General features: G+C 42.5%; 1 protein-coding gene across 1 annotated transcript; it reads left to right on the forward strand.

The window, feature by feature from the left end:
* The first annotated feature begins 8,162 nt into the window (after positions 1-8,162).
* On the forward strand, positions 8,163-16,590 carry LOC115184406 (CKLF-like MARVEL transmembrane domain-containing protein 4). The gene is made up of 5 exons (XM_029745368.1): positions 8,163-8,290; positions 8,708-8,837; positions 15,647-15,823; positions 16,000-16,098; positions 16,313-16,590. The coding sequence occupies exons 2-5, from the start codon at positions 8,715-8,717 to the stop codon at positions 16,475-16,477; spliced, it is 564 nt and encodes a 187-aa protein (XP_029601228.1). The 5' UTR covers positions 8,163-8,290; positions 8,708-8,714; the 3' UTR covers positions 16,478-16,590.
* Positions 16,591-18,384: the final 1,794 nt, after the last annotated feature.

Here is an 18,384-nt window from a genome sequence, read left to right on the forward strand (position 1 = left end):
ACATGGAGTTGTTGGCCATATTATTGCTGCAGAGTGGGTGGAGGAGGTGTCATCTGCTCTGACTCCTGTGCAGCACGGGTGAGGTTTTGCAGTGCTTGTATAGGGTGAAACAGATGGGGTATTTGTGATCTTCCTCTGGGTAGCAGCTCACTTGGGATAGAGGGGAATGAGGTGGTGGATGTTATAACAAAGCAGGCTCTTAAACATCCTAATGTTGAGATAAAATTGTCAGTCGGTAAAGCATAAGCCAAGGGGTTAATCAATCAATCAAATGTATTTATAAAGCCCTTTTTTACATCAGCCGATGCCACAAAGTGCTGTACAGAAACCCAGCCTAAAACCCCAAACAGCAAGCAATGCAGATGTAGAAGCACAGTGGCTATGAAAAACTCCCTAGAAAGGCCTGAACCTAGGAATAAACCTAGAGAGAAACCAGGCACTGAGGGGTGGCCAGTCCTCTTCTGGCTGTGCTGGGTGGAGATTATAACAGAACATGGCCAAGATGTTCAAACGTTAATAGATGACCAGCAAGGTCAAATAATAATAATAATAATCACAGTGGTTGTAGAGGGTGCAACAGGTCAGCACCTCAGGAGTAAATGTCAGTTGGCTTTTCACAGCCGATCATTCAGAGTTAGAGACAGCAGGTGCGGTAGAGAGAGAGAGTCGAAAACAGCAGGTCCAGGACAAGGCAGAACAGACGAAACCGGAACAGCAGCAAGGAGTCATCAGGGACAGCAAGGAGTCATCAGGCCAGGTCGTCCTGAGGCATGGTCCTAGGGCTCAGGTCCTCCGAGAGAAGAGAGAAGGAGAAAGAAAAAGAGAGAATTATGGGGAGCATACTTAAATTCACTGAGAGAGAAGGGAGGAAAGTGTAGTCACAAGGCTGAGACTGGGACACACAAGGCTCAATAGTACATTGAAATTGGTGGGGAAGCATCTGACTGGGAGGTGTGATCATTGTCAGGAGGCGATGGAGACAGTGGAACATGTTCTATTTCAGTGAGAGAAAGGGAGCGATTGTTATTAGATTTGAGGAGTAATGGGGCTGAAGAGCCAGGATTAAGTGATCTGCTGGGGAAATCTTCAGGGGATGTAGTATTTAATTATGTATTTTGTTTCCTTAGGGAGATGAGATTATTGGGTAGGATTTAGACCTTCACTGTCTCTGGTCCACACTCCAGTCCAGTTGGTGGCAGTAATGCACCTTAAAGTTGGTTGCCAACCACCATATAAAATCCAGAAGATGAAGAAGAGTTGTATCCTGAATGCTTTATTTCTGTTCAAGGGATGCAAGGGGGAGCCTTGATACAGAAGGGGAATGAGCTCGTGAGTCTGATGTAGGACAGGAGGAGGAAATGGCGACTGTGCTTGAATCCAAAAGTACGGCAAGTAAAGTGTGTAATAATGAATGGAAAATAGTGACATCAAAGAATGGAACAAAACAAGCAAAAGTTGTAGTAGAAGACAAGGACCGTCCAATAAGGCATTTCTTATTAGACTGTGTTTTTTGGACAAGGAGATTCATTCTGGAAATACATTTGTAATATCGAGTACTGTGAAGAAAGCAGTGGGAAAGGTGGTTTCAATAAAGGTGACTAGAAGCGCCCTTGTTTTGGTTAATTGTGTTGATGAAGAACAGAAGAAGCGTGCACTGGATCTGGCTAGATGTATTGATCTTCGGAGCAGGGCGCCTGCCAAAGGAGTTATAGCTGGAGTCTCGTTGGATGTAGATAATGAGTACCATAATTTCCGGACTATTAAGCGCACCTGAATATAAGCCGAACCCACTGAATTGAAAAAAAATATTATTTTGAACATAAATAAGCCGCACATGTCTATAAGCCGCAGGTGCCTACCGGTACATTGAAACAAATGAACTTTACACAGGCTTTAACGAAACACGGCTTGTAACAAAAATAAATAGGCTTTAACGAAACACGGCTTGTAACAAAAAATAAAAAATTAGCAGTAAGCTTTAGTTGTCTTTTTGCACTGAGTCAATTCCTCACGCTGCTGTTTCCAACGTCTTATCATCGACTCATTAAGACCAAGCTCCCGTGCAGCAGCTCTATTTCCTTTTCCAACAGCCAGATCAATCGCCTTCAACTTGAAAGCTGCATCATATGCATTTCTCCATGTCTTTGCCATGATGAGGGTGACAAAATGACTACCGTAATCAGAATGATGGGAAGTTTGAGAGCGCTCGATTGAATCTAAACAGTAAACAAAAAAGTTGTTTGACCGTAACCCGTTCGGCAATTTCATTGGTCTAATGAAAGCTTCATGCCGCCAAAAAACTGAGCACGTCACAGAATGTTTTTTGGAGAAAAAAAAATTTAAAGCGGGAAAAATCCATATATTAGCCGCGTCATTGTTTAAGCTGCGAGGTTCAAAGCCTGGGAAAAAAGTTGTGGGTTATAGTCCGGAATTTACGGTACCTTAGTCAGAAAATCCAAGGAGTGGTCGGTCTGTGCACGTCGCCTGACCCGTATGGTAAATGGAAGGAAGGAGAAAAGCCTGTCGATATTATTGTTGTTTGAGGAGACTTTACCTGAATATGTTGGATATGTGAGGTATGCGGTGAGAACATTTGTGTTCAAACCATTACAGTGTGGAAATTGTAAAGGATATGAGCACGTGTCAAATTTTTGCAGACAGAAGAAGTATGATATTGAAGAATCTGTCAATGGAAAATGTTGCAACTGTGGTGGGGATCATACTCTGGACTTCCTTGAGTGCCCTGTTAGGGTGAAGGAGGTCGGGGTGTCAAGGATCAGGGCTGCCAGCGGATCTCCAAGAAGTTTTTGGGGCTCCAAGACTTCACAGCAGAAGCACTACAAGGACTTTTGTCACGAGGAAATGTCCCGCCCTCACCGGAGGCTTCTGAGGCTGTGTTGGGACCTGATTAGAATGAGTTTTTTTACAGAAAAGCATGTTGATTTTGTTTAGTTAATTTCTTTTTTGATAGTTTGTATGATATTTTATTTATTTTTACCCAAATGTTTTCCTTTTTGGGATCCTTATTATCCACCTTTACAGTAGGGGGCGGAATGCACAACTAATTGTTGCGAACGTCATTATAGCATAGAAGAAGAAGAAGCCTTTTGACTTGTTTCACAATATTGTTGTGTCACAGTATCCTGTATGAAGACTAGACTGTAGTCTATCTAGGCTAGACTACTCTACTATGGGGGGTGATAAGTGCCAGAATTAAGCCTTTTGAAGCTGCTGATACCTCTCATGAAGTCACTTAACGTCTTCCTAGCGCCATAAAATACCGCCATGATTTAACATGGACTGTCAATGGAGACAGTTTTTTTCTAAGATGTCAAATTGCCGACGTGTTCACTTCACGTTCATGTCACGTAGACGTGTCCACCCCTAACACATAAAGTCTTAGAGAGAAGATTACTTCATTCTTACCCGTATCTGTCGTTCAGTATGCAGATTTTCATATTTGTAAGGGTATGACACACAATCTATAATATTGAACTCTGCTTTGGTCAAATAAAGCAACCATTACAAAACAACTTATCAGGGCAAAATTTGTACTGTGACACTTACCGATCATGTGCCATGGTAAAACAACTGATGGGCTTCAACTCTTATGCCAGGCTTCACCCTCTCAAACTTCTGTCAGGCTAGACCTTTAAGCACAAGGTGACAAATTGAAACATTGTGTTCTCTCTGATATGACATTTATTGAAATCATAATAATTTCAGATATAATAGAATTTGATCGATAAACAAAAGGTTATTTTTTTTCTTGCCCAGCTGTCCACATCCTTGACAATCCCATGCCAAAAGAAGCGTATGTTGATTTTGGCAATCAGGCGCTTCACTCTGAAATGGCCAACATGCACCTCGGTCAGCATAGCCTCCTTCTCCTCAGTGAAAATCACCCTCCTGTGTGGCTGGCCATCCTTCCCCCATAGGTACATGTGATTGCCTAACAAGTTTAAAGACAAGAGTTGTTGAAATACTCAAGTCCAAGTAATTTTGCACGACTGTCTTTCTTTGTTTCTCTCTCTCCCCCATCTCTCTCTGTCTTTCACTCTCTTCCCACCTCTCACTTTCATCCTTTCTTTATCCCCCCCCCACACCTAGTTAAGGGCAGTTGGAATGACCATAATTGGTAAGACCTATCCATTTGATTGATCAGGGTTAACTTATATGTCTGTCATATTGAGGTATCTAGCTATAACTAAATGTATAACTAGCAACTTCTAGATGACCAACTACCTAGATGGAAAATGGTTGTTGAAAAATGGTTGTTCATAGCTAAATCCTTCCAGTTATGTAATAGAAGTTAACCGCTTTACGTTACCCTGAATAGTGAATTTCTGCCCCCTACGAATGTTGCGCCTCTTGTCGAGATCAGTGGTGCCTTCATAGTACTTCACCTGGTCGGAAATATCAAATAACATCTCCTTGAGGGATGCCATTGAAGTGCAAGCTACATGTAAACAGAAAGCTACAAAAACAGTTAGCTAGCTAGTTAACGTTAGCTAAACAAAACTGTCTGGCTAGCTAGCTAGCTGACTAGGGAGGCTGATGTAAGTAAATAAGTAACGTTACAGTAGCTAGCAATTTCAATCCAAAAGCAGCTTAATTTTTTTTCCCTATTTAACAATATTTTGTTATATAAAGACAAATATATGGTAAAGAAAACATTTATGTCAGACTACATACGGAGTCTTCTTCTTTGATACTATAGCGGTTTACAAACAAATGTCACAGGCGCATGCCGCCATCCACTGCCCTGGCTGTATATCAGCCCAAATACTTAACAAAATACAAGTAAACAAAACCAGAACCCAACATAATCCTTTATTCAGATTCAACTGCCAACACACATCCCTACAGGCTCTGGGGCCTGAGAAAGAAAAGCATCTTCAGACAGTATTCTTTGCAATGTTTCGGCAGTGAAGTCCTTGAAACCCAAATACTTTTTTTTGCAGGGGAACACTATTTGGCATGACAGGCCCTTTAATTTTTCATTTGTTTTCCATAAATGACTACTGTAGTGGAAGGATGATATGGTGATAATACTCCTGACTGGCTGGCGATCCCGTGGAAGTCCTGGGGTCACTGACGCCAGGAGAGGTGTGAAGACATGAAAAGGTGAATCAACAAAATGAATGTAACTGTGTGAATTAAATTGTCATGTTTGGATTGTTCAAGAGTTCAATAAGAGCTATGAATTTTTTTCTATTTTATTGTACTGCAAGTGCTATGGATTTATAGTTACAGGGAAACTGCGGATAGTTCACATTTACATTTTAGTCATTTAGCAGACGCTCTTATCCAGAGCGACTTACAGTAGTGAACGCATACATTTCATACAATTTCATACATATCATACATTTTTTTTCTGTGCTGGCCCCCCGTGGGAATCGAACCCACAACCCTGGTGTTGCAAACACCATGCTCTACCAACTGAGCTACAGGGAAGGCTAGTTCAGAGGGTGCGACACAAGGGTGCGCTCCTATCATTTAAATATAGTTGATTAGATGAGAATGTGGTTGTGTTTTCCTTTCTTTGACTTTTCCCCACGCCATATGTGTACCCAAGTAGGCTAAATGTAATCCTATTAATAAGCTTAATGTTTTCCTATTAATTTGCATAGGTTAACCATTGTGATTAATGATATTTACCATCTTCTACTTTTTATGAATAAACAGGCATCTGTAAAAACAACAAAAAGTTGACGCTCCGCATAGGCCCTTTGATTTTGAATTTGTTTCCCATGAATGACGACTGTAGTAGAAGAATGAGAGAAGATGATATACTCGCGACTGATTACGAGCTGGCATGCGAGGCCCAGCATAATGACTCAAATCACCATTTATTACATGGCAGATGGCAGACCATCTGTGGGCTATCACAAGTTTCAAACATACCTTATCTGTGGCGATCTCTAAGAAGAGACATTCTCATGGAAGTCCTGGGGTCACTGATGCCAGGAGAGGTGTGAAGACAGATGAAAACGTGAATCAATTAAATTAATGTTACTATTAAATTGTCATGTTTGAATTTTTCAAGAGATCACAAAGAGCTACACGTGTATATATTTTATTGTACTAAGTGCTATGGGATGTATTGTTACAGGGAGTGTTATTTTGTTCGTCGGGCAGCGGATAGTTCAAAGAGGGAGCGACACAAGGATGCACTCCTATCATTTACATTGAGTTGATTAGATTTGAATCTGGCTGTTTTCCTGTCTTTTGTTTTAAGCAGTCAAAAGTGCAAAGAAATGTGAATTCAGCTTTGGTATCCGTTTCTGCTTGAATTTGGTTAAAAGGACAGTGAATTTGTTCATACTTTGAGAACTTGCTACAAAACTCTTGTGTGTATCAGACACACATTGTGTTGTTTTCTCTTAGAGCCTATTCTGAACTGAAGACGTGCTACCACGTTGTTTTAGCCTATTGGTGGTAGTCATATACTTTGTGTTATTATGTATCATGTATTTTATGTACACTCATTTTTTGTGTCAATTATTTCATGCTATTAGTTAAATAGAGTAACTTCATTCCTCGTTTACAGAGTAATTATTTGATTGACTAAATGCTTCTAATTTAGAAGGTCTATTGGTAGTAAATAGTATCACTATACACATACTGTAGCATATTATTGGGTACCACCTTGACATCTGTGATCTGCCTGCCTCAATTCATTAATGCTAGAACATTGGTCGCCAGGATTAGCTATTTGTATCTAGTCTCTTAATAATTGCATAATGGTGCAAATTAGGCATGTTCATTATAGTCATACTGAGTAGGTGATGCATTCATTCACTATCTTGCTAGATCCTCCAGAGACGCACAGGGCCTGTTGCATTTATTTTTACAAAAAAACTGAAATGCATCTAAATCTTTTAAGGGGGGGGGTTAGAAGGATTACTTTATCCTATCCTAGGTATTCCTTAAAGAGGTGGGGTTTCAGGTGTCTCCGGAAGGTGGTGATTGACTCCGCTGTCGTGAGGGAGCTTGTTCCACCATTGGGGTGCCAGAGCAGCGAACAGTTTTGACTGGGCTGAGCGGGAACTGTGCTTCCTCAGAGGTAGGGAGGCGAGCAGGCCAGAGGTGGATGAACGCAGTGCCCTTGTTTGGGTGTAGGGCCTGATCAGAGCCTGAAGTTACGGAGGTGCCGTTCCCCTCACAGCTCCGTAGGCAAGCACCATGGTCTTGTAGCGGATGCGAGCTTCAACTGGAAGCCAGTGGAGAGAGCGGAGGAGCGGGGTGATGTGAGAGAACTTGGGAAGGTTGAACACCAGACGGGCTGCGGCGTTCTGGATGAGTTGTAGGGGTTTAATGGCACAGGCAGGGAGCCCAGCCAACAGCGAGTTGCAGTAATCCAGACGGGAGATGACAAGTGCCTGGATTAGGACCTGCGCCGCTTCCTGTGTGAGGCAGGGTCGTACTCTGCGAATGTTGTAAAGCATGAACCTACAGGATCGGGTCACCGCCTTGATGTTAGTGGAGAACGACAGGGTGTTGTCCAGGGTCACGCCAAGGTTCTTAGCACTCTGGGAGGAGGACACAATGGAGTTGTGAACCGTGATGGCGAGATCATGGAACGGGCAGTCCTTCCCCGGGAGGAAGAGCAGCTCCGTCTTGCCGAGGTTCAGCTTGAGGTGGTGATCCGTCATCCACACTGATATGTCTGCCAGACTATATCAGGATACCGTTATGATTTCATTGGTCTTGTCAGGCATGATTTTAGGTCTTTGATCGAAGTTGTATTTTGTACCTCGTTTTTCTTCTTCAGTGAAAAGTACTTATGCATCCCCCATTCAATTCAGTTCTAGTGTGAATGTGTAGGCCTAGTGTCAGTGGAAAAATAAACCCATAGCTCCAACACAGAATGGCATGTAGGAGTAGTTTATTACAATGTAAAATATGTATATATCCTATAATACAATGGCATGTAGGGGTAGTGTATTACAATGTGAAATACTATATATCCTGACGACATGTTAGTTACATGTAGGCGTCACGTAGACGTTAGTAAGGCGTTGGTATCATGTAATCTCAGTCAGACGTTCAATGGTAGGCAACAGCCACACGGTGGTACAGTTGCCTAAGCTTAATTCTGGCACTTATCACCCCCCATACTCTTCTGTTAACGACAGGGGTGTAGACAAGCCGTTCATTTGCGGAAGTGTGGGTCCAGGTTTTAAACAAGAACGCAACAACAAAGGGCATCGCATTGGAAAGTCGTGGAAATACGGTATCTATCGCCAAGCCATACCAATTCAGTTGGTTGCTCCAAACTTGACGCGTGAGTCCATCGTTTATACTTTTTTTGTTGCTTACGCTATAACCATTATTAGTTTTTCCTTTCAATTTGATTTAATCTTTATTAGCTGTATGTTCTCACATATGTGAGTGTTTGATGCAGTCTACCCTAGCCAAGATACCCGATGGAGTTGAGTGCGGAGGCGACGAATTTTCGACTACATAGAGTCAGTATCAGTCGATACTTGTAAAATGCCCAGTGACAGGCTACCCTAAATTTAACAAAGTTATTTCTTCCATCGTGTCTTTTGAAGTTATCAAAATGCGACGCTTTCGCTTTCGCTCTGTAGTTTGCTGCTGGTCTGATAGTGTTAATAAATGATAGGCCTACACTAACATGAAGTACATAGTTGCAGTCTTATTGAAGTTGTACTTTTTTCTTCAAATCTATTCATTTCAGTCACGCCATGGCTGCTGCGGAACCCGTCTACAGTCCAACAACAGTTTCAGAGACCAAATCCAAAAAGTGGTTAATTGTACCAACAGATAATTTGGATAAAGTCAGATGTTTGATAAAGGTGGTTGAAGTGGTAAGTAATATTCTTATCATAGTTCTTATGATACTGTTAATGTTCCACTGTGCTGGGCAAGTGTTAATCCAAGCATAACATGAAAGTACACTGAACAAAAATATAAATGCAACATGTAAAGTGTTGGTCCCATGTTTCATGAGCTGAAATAAAAGATCAGACATTTTCCTTATGCACAAAAAGCTTATTTCTCTAACATTTTTGGCACAAATTTGTTTATATCCCTGTTAGTGAGCATTTCTCCTTTGCCAAGATAATCGATCCACCTGACAGGTGTGGCATATCAAGAAGCTGGTTAACCTTTCTGGGAAGAAGGTTCCGCTAGGGGAACACCTGGCCTACAGCCAGTGAAATTGCAGGGTGCCAAATTCAAACAGAAATCTCATAATTAAAATTCCTCAAACATACAAGTATTATACACCATTTTAAAGATAAACGTCTTGTTAATCCAACCACAGTGTCCGATTTCAAAAAGGCTTTACAGTGAAAGCACACACAATGATTGTTAGGTCAGCGCCTAGCCACAAAAAACCATACAGCCATTTTCCAAAGAAGGAGATGTGTCACAAAAGTCAGAAATAGCATTAAAATTAATCACTTACCTTTGATTTTCATCTGATGGCACTCCCAGGTCTCCATGTTAGACAATAAATGTTCGTTTTGTTCGATAAAGTTCATCTTTATGTCCAAATACCTCCTTTTTGTTCACGCATTTAGTCCAGTAATCCAAATGCACAAAGTCTAGACGAAAAATCAAAAAAGTTCCATTTGAGTTTGTAGAAACATGTCAAACGATGTTTTTATCATAAATATTCAATAATGTTTCAACCGGACAATACTGTTTTCATTAGAAAGGAAAGGGAACGGAGCGCATGACTAAACTAAAGGCTTTCACCTGGGCCATCTGCTAAGAGTGCTCTTATTCGCTCCCCTTTCACAATAGAAGCCTGAAACAACTTCTAAAGACTGTTGACATCTAGTGGAAGCCTTAGGAAGTGCAATCTGACCCCACAGACACTGGATATTCGATAGGCATTCACTTAAACTACAAACCTCAGAATTCCCACTTCCTGGTTGGATTTTTCTCAGGTTTTCGCCTGCCATATGAGTTCTGTTATACTCACAGATTATTTTAACAGTTTTGAAAACTTTAGAGTGTTTTCTATCCAAATCTACTAATTATATGCGTATTCTAGCTTCTGGGCCTGAGTAACAGGCAGTTTACTCTGGGCACGCTTTTCATCCGAACTTTCCAATGCTGCCCCCTATCCCTAAAGAGTTAAACGACATGGTCATTACACAGGTGCACATTGTGCTGGGGACAATAAAAGGCCACTCTAAAATGTGCAGTTTTGTAACACAACACAATCGCACAGATGTCTCAAGTTCTGAGGGAGTGTGCAATTGGCATGCTGACTGACTCTGGTGGACATTCCTGACTGCAGGAATGTCCACCAGAGCTGTTGCTAGAGAATTGAATGTTCAACATCGTTTTAGAGAATTTGGCAGTACGTCCAACCGGCCTCACAATCACAGACCATGTATATGGCGTTGTCTGGGCGAGTGGTTTGTCAACGTTGTGAACAGAGTCACAACGTGGTGGGGGGGTTATGGTATGGGCAGGCATAAGCTGCGGACCATGAACACAATTGCACTTTATCTAAGGCAATTTGAATGCACAGAGACCGTGACGAGATCTGGAGGCCCATTGTCGTGCCATTCATCCGTCGCCATCACCTCATGTTTTAGTATGATAACGCACGGCCCCATGTCGCGAGGATCTGTACATAATTCCTGCAAGCTGAAAATGTCCCGGTTATTCCATCGCCAGACGTCACCCATTGAGCACGTTTGGGATGCTCTGGATCGACATGTACGACACCGTGTTCATGTTACTGCCAATATCCAGCAACTTCGCACAGCTATTGAAGAGCAGTGGGACAATATTCCGCCGGCCACAATCAACAGCCTGGCCAACTCTATGTGAAGGAGATGTCGCACTGCATGAGGCAAATGGTGGTCACACCAGATACAGACTGGTTTTCTGATCCACGCCCCTACCTTTAAAAAAAGTATCTGTGACCAACAGCTGCATATCTGTAGTCCCAGTCAAGTGAAATCTATAGATTAGGCCCTAATGCATTTATTTCAATTGACTGATTCCCTTGTATGAACTGTAACTCAGTAACATCTTTGAAATGTTTGCATGTTGCTTTTTATATTTTTGCTCAGTGTATTTCAGAGGGGAGACCAGAAAGTTGTCTTCCTATCTGTTCTGATGGCACCAAGTAGTAAAACAGGGTTAGATCAACTCTGGTGACAATATGACTTTTATCTAGTGGTGTCATCACATGTTTACTTTGTGCTCCAGATATAAGACCAGATGAACAAGTTTATGTAAAATGTCTAAGTATAAACACCTATCTCCCTTGCCAGTTATGATACCATGTTCCTTGTAAGTGGATAGTCTGCGTGTAATAAATAGAATATGCAGATTTTCAAATGCTACCATTTCATTGTTTTGTATGTAACTGGATCCGGCTCCCAGAAACTGTGGGCTGTTTATCCCACAATTAACAGGCAAGTTTATAAATCATAACCTTTGTAGCTTTCTTAGGGTGTGACCATTGTCAGCTGTTTTTCTTGACTATTCCTTGAAATGTGAAAGTCAGACCATTCTACAGAACAGTTGCAACAGTGATGATGCACTCATCAGACCACACTCATCAGACTACACCCATCAGACCACACCCATCAGACCACTCCCAGTCCTCCCACATCCCCTTCATGATGGCCTGGGGTATTTGTCAGCAGAGAGATGACCCTCAGGAACCTTTAACTGATCGTCAGGCCTAAGACGGCAAAGTTGTTTTTCAGATTTCAGAGTCCAAATCAGTCACTATGGAGCTGCTGTATCCAGTTGAGGGTAGCTGAAATCAGATCCTATATCTTTAGCTCTATATAGCCTGTCTAGAACAGCACTCCAATTGGACAGTTGGACGTATCACCTAGCTCACATATTAAAGAGGAGACTGGGTCGGAAACCATTTGAGACTATTTAAATGCCTCCACGTTTGCCTATATGAAAGAGCAGCCGTGCTTAAGTCAGCGTGTGTGTGGCGCGCATATGTTCTGGCTGGGGGTGTCTTTAAAAGCAATTCTGTTGAATTGGATGAGGATACTACAGCAGACTGCTGTTGACTCATGTTTGACCCCTTTCTGTGTCCCGCTGGTCATCACAAGTGGCAGAGCTGTGAAATGTCTACATTTGAACTGGATATCACCAATCAAATCAAATGTATTTATATAGCCCTTCGTACATCAGCTGATATCTCAAAGTGCTGTACAGAAACCCAGCCTAAAACCCCAAACAGCAAGCAATGCATGTGAAAGAAGCATGGTGGCTAGGAAAAACTCCCTAGGAAAAACTCCCTAGAAAGGCAAAAACCTAGGAAGAAACCTAGAGAGGAACCAGGCTATGAGGGGTGGCCAGTCCTCTTCTGGCTGTGCCGGGTGGATATTGTAACAGAACATGGTCAAGATGTTAAAATGTTCATAAATGACCAGCATGGTCAAATAATAATAATCATAGTAGTTGTCGAGGGTGCAACAAGCATGTCCGGTGAACAGGTCAGGGTTCCATAGCCGCAGGCAGAACAGTTGAAACTGGAGCAGCAGCACGGCCAGGTGGACTGGGGACAGCAAGGAGTCATCATGCCAGGTAGTCCTGAGGCATGGTCCTAGGGCTCAGGTTCTCCGAGAGAGAAAGAAAGAAAGAGAGAAAGCGAGAATTGGAGAGAGCATATTTAAATCCACACAGGACACCGGATAAGACAAGAGAAGTACTCCAGATGTAACAGACTGACCCTAGCCCCCCGACACATAAACTACTGCAGAATAAATACTGGAGGCTGAGACAGGAGGGATCAGAAGACACTGTGGCCCCATCCGATGATACCCCCGGACAGGGCCAAACAGGCAGGATATAACCCCACCCACTTTGCCAAAGCACAGCCCCCACACCACTAGAGGGATGTCTCCAACCACCAACTTACCGTCCTAAGACAAGGCCGAGTATTGCCCACAAAGATCTCCGCCATGGCACAACCCAAGGGGGGGGGGGGGCGCCAACCTCAATGGCTTACTCTTATTGCTAGACCCCAATGTCAAGGCTTCAACTATTTCACTGCCTTCCTAACTGCAGTGCAATGTCATCTTCAATTGAATTCAAATCACATGCTTTATGGCTGCTATCTTGTTAACAAGATCTTGAAACAAACTCTTTCCGGGCAGAGGGAGGGCTTATTTGGGTGAGGGCACCTCTTGTAGTTTTAGGTTGGCCTGTGAGTAAGCAGGTTAGAGGTGGAGGTTTTCTAGTTGCCATAGTTTGTGATTGAGCTCTTAGTCCAGGCAATTTTTTTGGTGTTTTGCATCTCCTTCTGAAGCAGTCAGAGTTGATTCAGAGTTTGTCTCTTGTGGAAGCGCGGTCTGGAGACAGACAGTGATGACATGGCTCTGTCTTCCTCAGATCACTGGGTCCTTAGTCAAGCTAATCAGAGTCAGGTGTTAGCAATACCATCTAGCGATGCACTGCAAATGAAATTAGCAGCCAGATGCAAAATGTCATTACCAGGGTTATTTTAAGCCTTGCTGTTTGACCTTCTTACTGTGTGTGTGTGAGAAACAATGGATTCCTCCAAATATGATCAAAATTGCAAGAATGCGTGGCAAGCTCATTGCACATAAATATCTGTGGATTTAAATGTAATTTAAAGCATTTCCTGCTTAAAGCCACAAAGAACCCTGGATTCTAATGCTTTTTAACTCTGCTCTTTCAACACAACACTTTGCTAGAGTTGTGTGTTCATAGAACATTGTGGAGAACACACACGCACACAGTCTTGCACAGCTAACCTTGTGGGAACACACAATTCAGTGCTATTCAAAATCCCATTTTCCCTAACCCGTACTCATACCCTAACCTTATCCCAAAAACCTAACCCCTACTCATACCCTAACCTTATCCCAAAAACCTAACCCCTAATCATACCCTAACCTTATCCCAAAAACCTAAACTGTACTCATACCCTAACCTTATCCCAAAAACCTAACCCGTACTCATACCCTAACCTTATCCCAAAAACCTAAACTGTACTCATACCCTAACCTTATCCCAAAAACCTAAACTGTACTCATACCCTAACCTTATCCCAAAAACCTAACCCGTACTCATACCCTAACCTTATCCCTAAAACCTAACCCACAAGAATAGTTAAACACACACAACAGACCGTAAAGAAAGTGTTAAAGGTGCTGCAGAAGATGTTGTCTTGAGTAGGAGGCCCAGTCTTTATTACAGTGTTGACGTCAGACTGTCTGTCTGGTCATGTAATGAAGCTGCAGATATAGAGCTGTGGCTTCATTAACACCAGGGCTGGGGGAGACAGACCATGGTGCATTTTACCTTGTAATATGGAACAAAGGCCTACATACTGTACAGTTTAAGCTACTGTTTTTATAGATACACACATGGCACATTATGCTCAGCACCTTATTACAGTGAGAACATGTTTGCTGTCTATCGTTTAGTTTTAGGTACCCATTTAGCACTGTCTAGCTGAATAATGTGAGGACAGATCCTCAGCGCAGTATGCTATCTGGCGGGCGGACAGATCCTCAGCGCAGTATGCTATCTGGCGGGGGGACAGATCCTCAGCGCAGTATGCTATCTGGCGGGGGGACAGATCCTCAGCGCAGTATGCTATCTGGCGGGGGGACAGATCCTCAGCGCAGTATGCTATCTGGCGGGGGGACAGATCCTCAGCGCAGTATGCTATCTGGCGGGCGGACAGATCCTCAGCGCAGTATGCTATCTGGCGGGGGGACAGATCCTCAGCGCAGTATGCTATCTGGCGGGGGGACAGATCCTCAGCGCAGTATGCTATCTGGCGGGGGGACAGATCCTCAGCGCAGTATGCTATCTGGCGGGGGGACAGATCCTCAGCGCAGTATGCTATCTGGCGGGGGGACAGATCCTCAGCGCAGTATGCTATCTGGCGGGGGGACAGATCCTCAGCGCAGTATGCTATCTGGCGGGGGGACAGATTCTCAGCGCAGTATGCTATCTGGCCTGTTCTTTCCAAACAATCGATAAGGAAACGAAAACAAAAGTCAGGAACCGCGTGAGTCAGTTAAAGTGTGGTTTTGCTGGCCTTGTGGCCTTTCTTAGGAATCTTTATGAATAGTGGCTATTGAGAAATCAAAATGGGGTCTGTGGCTGTTGTAAAGGGGTGGATCCTTTAGCTGGTCACTGTTCTAATGGCAACATGAAAAAGCTATTTTGTGTGGTGCGATTATGAATAGAGCCAGTATGTGGTGCTTCCATCACGCTGTGATGAGCTTTAAGAGTACTGTGATGGTCACACCAGAAGAATCCTCTCATTGTGAAGATTACATTAGAGTTGTCCCTTCCTCCAAGCCCAACTCTGAACTTCGCATGAACTATTTAGACATTTTCATATACCCTCATTTACATAGGGCTATGATAGTCACTCAATTCTTGAGTCAACTCTACTGATGTCACTATATTGGCACAACATATAAATATAGTGTCAGAAGACATAATACTGAGTTCATCAGTACTCAAGCCATACATAAGCATGTTTGACGACACTAAATTACCTCTAACCTCTTCTATATCTGAGACAAAAAACACAACTTCCCATTTAGTTCTGGTAGTACTACAGTGCCATCTGTTGTTGAGACTGGGGTAGTACATGATCAGTTAGTTTTGACTTGTGTGTCCTCAGCTCCTGTCGTTTGTGGCCTTCATTCTTGAAGAGGTAGTGACGAACTGTATGAGCTGCTCTCCGCTGTACTTCTTTGAGTTTGTCAGCTGCACAGCCTTCCTCTTCACAACTCTCCTCCTCATCCTCCTCGCTACCACCCTGCACAAGAGAGTGGGCATCAGCTGCTGGCCCTCCCTGGTGAGTACTCAGTGTGTATGAATATACACATTTTGTGCACATATGTTGATAAATGAGGCCCACTGACCTGCCTAACGTGTATGTTTATCATTCATAAGACTGTGTGTGTGTGAGGATACTTGTATTCCCATTTAAATGTATGGTGGTGTATAACCATGCTGACTTGTCTCTTGCAGGACTTTGTGTACACAGCTTTGATGGCTGCATTCTTCTTCATCGCCTCCATTGTGTTTGCCTCTGATAATGGTGGAACTGACCTGGAGAATGCTGCTGTGGTAAATGAACATCTTTACTCAGACTGTCCTCATACCTCAGGGTCCTGGTTACTGGTTTTTCAAATGAAGACAAAATGTCAGCCCAAACCAAGCTGGGTTTAGATTGACAAAATGGTTCTCGTTTCAAACTGTTTAGTGTCGTTTTTTTCTGTTTGTTACAAGATGTTTTACTAATGTTAATACTTGGTAATGACTTATTACTATTTATTTTCAGGCATTTGGCTTCCTGGCCACTGTGGCATTCCTGGTGGATGCTGGCTGGTTTGTGAAGACCAGGGGTTTTCCTTTTAAAAAGACCAACCAGCAAGCCGCAAGCAACGGCGGGGCCCCCGTGGCAGAGGCCGAGAAACTCAACAGGGAACAGAACGAAGCAGACTAGGCCCAAGGATACCTAAACGAGTAACACTGGTATCTCTTTGTCCCACATTTACACACGCAAACAAGCAACACAATAAGACTATCAGAGGGCCACCTTATATCTGTTTAAAGGAAGGAAAGAAATCTCCAGTAGTTTTAACATCTTATTCAGAGCTTTTATTCTCAGCAGTGGAACCATTTTTGTAGGAGACATGGCCTGTGCTGTATACATTGTTTCCTTGGACCATGGACCTGCTTGGAATGGGACCACTCATTGATAAAAATAGACCAAGGCTCTCCAACCCTGTTCCTGGAGATCTGTCCTCCTGTAGGTTTTCACTCCAACCCTGTTCCTGGAGATCTATCCTCCTGTAGGTTTTCACTCCAACCCTGTTCCTGGAGATCTATCCTCCTGTAGGTTTTCACTCCAACCCTGTTCCTGGAGATCTATCCTCCTGTAGGTTTTCACTCCAACCCCAGTTGTAACTAACCTGGTTCAGCTTATAACCATGTTATTATTAGAATCAGGTGTGTTAGATTCGGGTTGGAGTTATAACCTACAGGACTGTATCTCTCTAGGAACAGGGTTGGAGTTAACCTACAGGACTGTATCTCTCTAGGAACAGGGCTGGAGTTATAACCTACAGGAGGATAGATCTCCAGGAACAGGGCTGGAGTTATAACCTACAGGAGGGTATCTCTGCAGGAACAGGGTTGGAGAATCCTGGAATAGACTTATGAGATTTTAAGATCACTGTATTGCCTTACCACTGACTGTCATTACTGCATTTCTCAGTGTTACTGGGATGACCACCTATCTGTACTTGCAATTGAGTCTAATATTTTTCTTAATCTTATCAAGATGCCTCCAGCTATGGAAAATGCTGTATCTAATCTCTCTCTAAAAAATGGGTTAAGAGTTAAAAAACAATATTTATCCAGTTATTTACAGTCAAACCCAACACATTCATATCCATTTCGGAAAGTACAGTTACATTATTTAACTGGAAGAAATCGTGTTAAGTCGACATCATTTATTAGCCAGTTAAGGAATGACAATATGATTAAATTCAAACTCTTTAGTAAGGAAAGGGAACAGTAATGCCAGAAACACATTTTTTAATTAATGGGCCCCTATGTCATTTTATTTTAGACCTATTTCTCACAAGTATCCCCAAGTCATTGATTTCTATGGTTTTAAAATTTCAGTCCAACTCCACGTTCCTTATTGGTGTTCATACCATATAGATACATTTTAAATATAGCAATCAATGAAACTGACTATATTTGTAATGTTTTTAAATGCCTTTTCAACCAGTTTGTATTTTAATTGTATGTGTTTTTCTTTTTCAGAAGTAAACTTGGAGGGAGGGGTCAGGGTTTTGGATGATTGAACTATTTATTGTCCTGGATGGATTTTCTTCTTTCAGTTTTTCTTCTGTTCAGTCATGTGACCTTGTGTAATGAATTAAGTTACTTTCAGGTTAGAATGAGACCTCAATGTTCATATTTTAGTCAACAGCTAACTTAAAGGTAACGTTAGCGATATGACGTAGATGCACAAAGTGAACAGCATAGTGGGTTGGCGTGAGTCTAAACTTCTCAGCCGTTTTGTTCCCGTGGCTACCACATTGTAAGAGGTTTAAGTGAACCTGGGCAGATACTGTGTGTGACTATGTGAGAGTGAAGTCTTGCATCATTCTCGTTGCAATATCTGTAGTGTTGCTTGTGCAACGTCATTTCGCTGACTCTACCTTTTAACTCCCAGGTTGTAGATGAATAGTTTTGAAACGTTCGTTTCAGAGAATATCCTAGGATTGTACTGATGGACACCTCTTTTCCCCCAAAAAAGTTCATACACATTTGATTGGCCAATGAATTACTTACTTGATAAGTAGCATGTGATTTTAGATAGGGTCAGAAATCCAG

Source organism: Salmo trutta, chromosome 3, assembly GCF_901001165.1.
Source record: "Salmo trutta chromosome 3, fSalTru1.1, whole genome shotgun sequence".
Taxonomy (NCBI): domain Eukaryota; kingdom Metazoa; phylum Chordata; class Actinopteri; order Salmoniformes; family Salmonidae; genus Salmo; species Salmo trutta.

What these genes read in the sequence shown, in the direction of transcription:
- LOC115184406 (XM_029745368.1), top strand. Translation starts at nt 8,715, where the DNA reads ATGGCTGCTGCGGAACCCGTCTACAGTCCAACAACAGTTTCAGAGACC. An exon ending in TGATAAAGGTGGTTGAAGTG is followed by an intron (nt 8,838 to 15,646) that starts GTAAGTAATATT and finishes GTGTGTCCTCAG; the next exon opens with CTCCTGTCGTTTGTGGCCTT. An exon ending in ACCTGGAGAATGCTGCTGTG is followed by an intron (nt 16,099 to 16,312) that starts GTAAATGAACAT and finishes ATTTATTTTCAG; the next exon opens with GCATTTGGCTTCCTGGCCAC.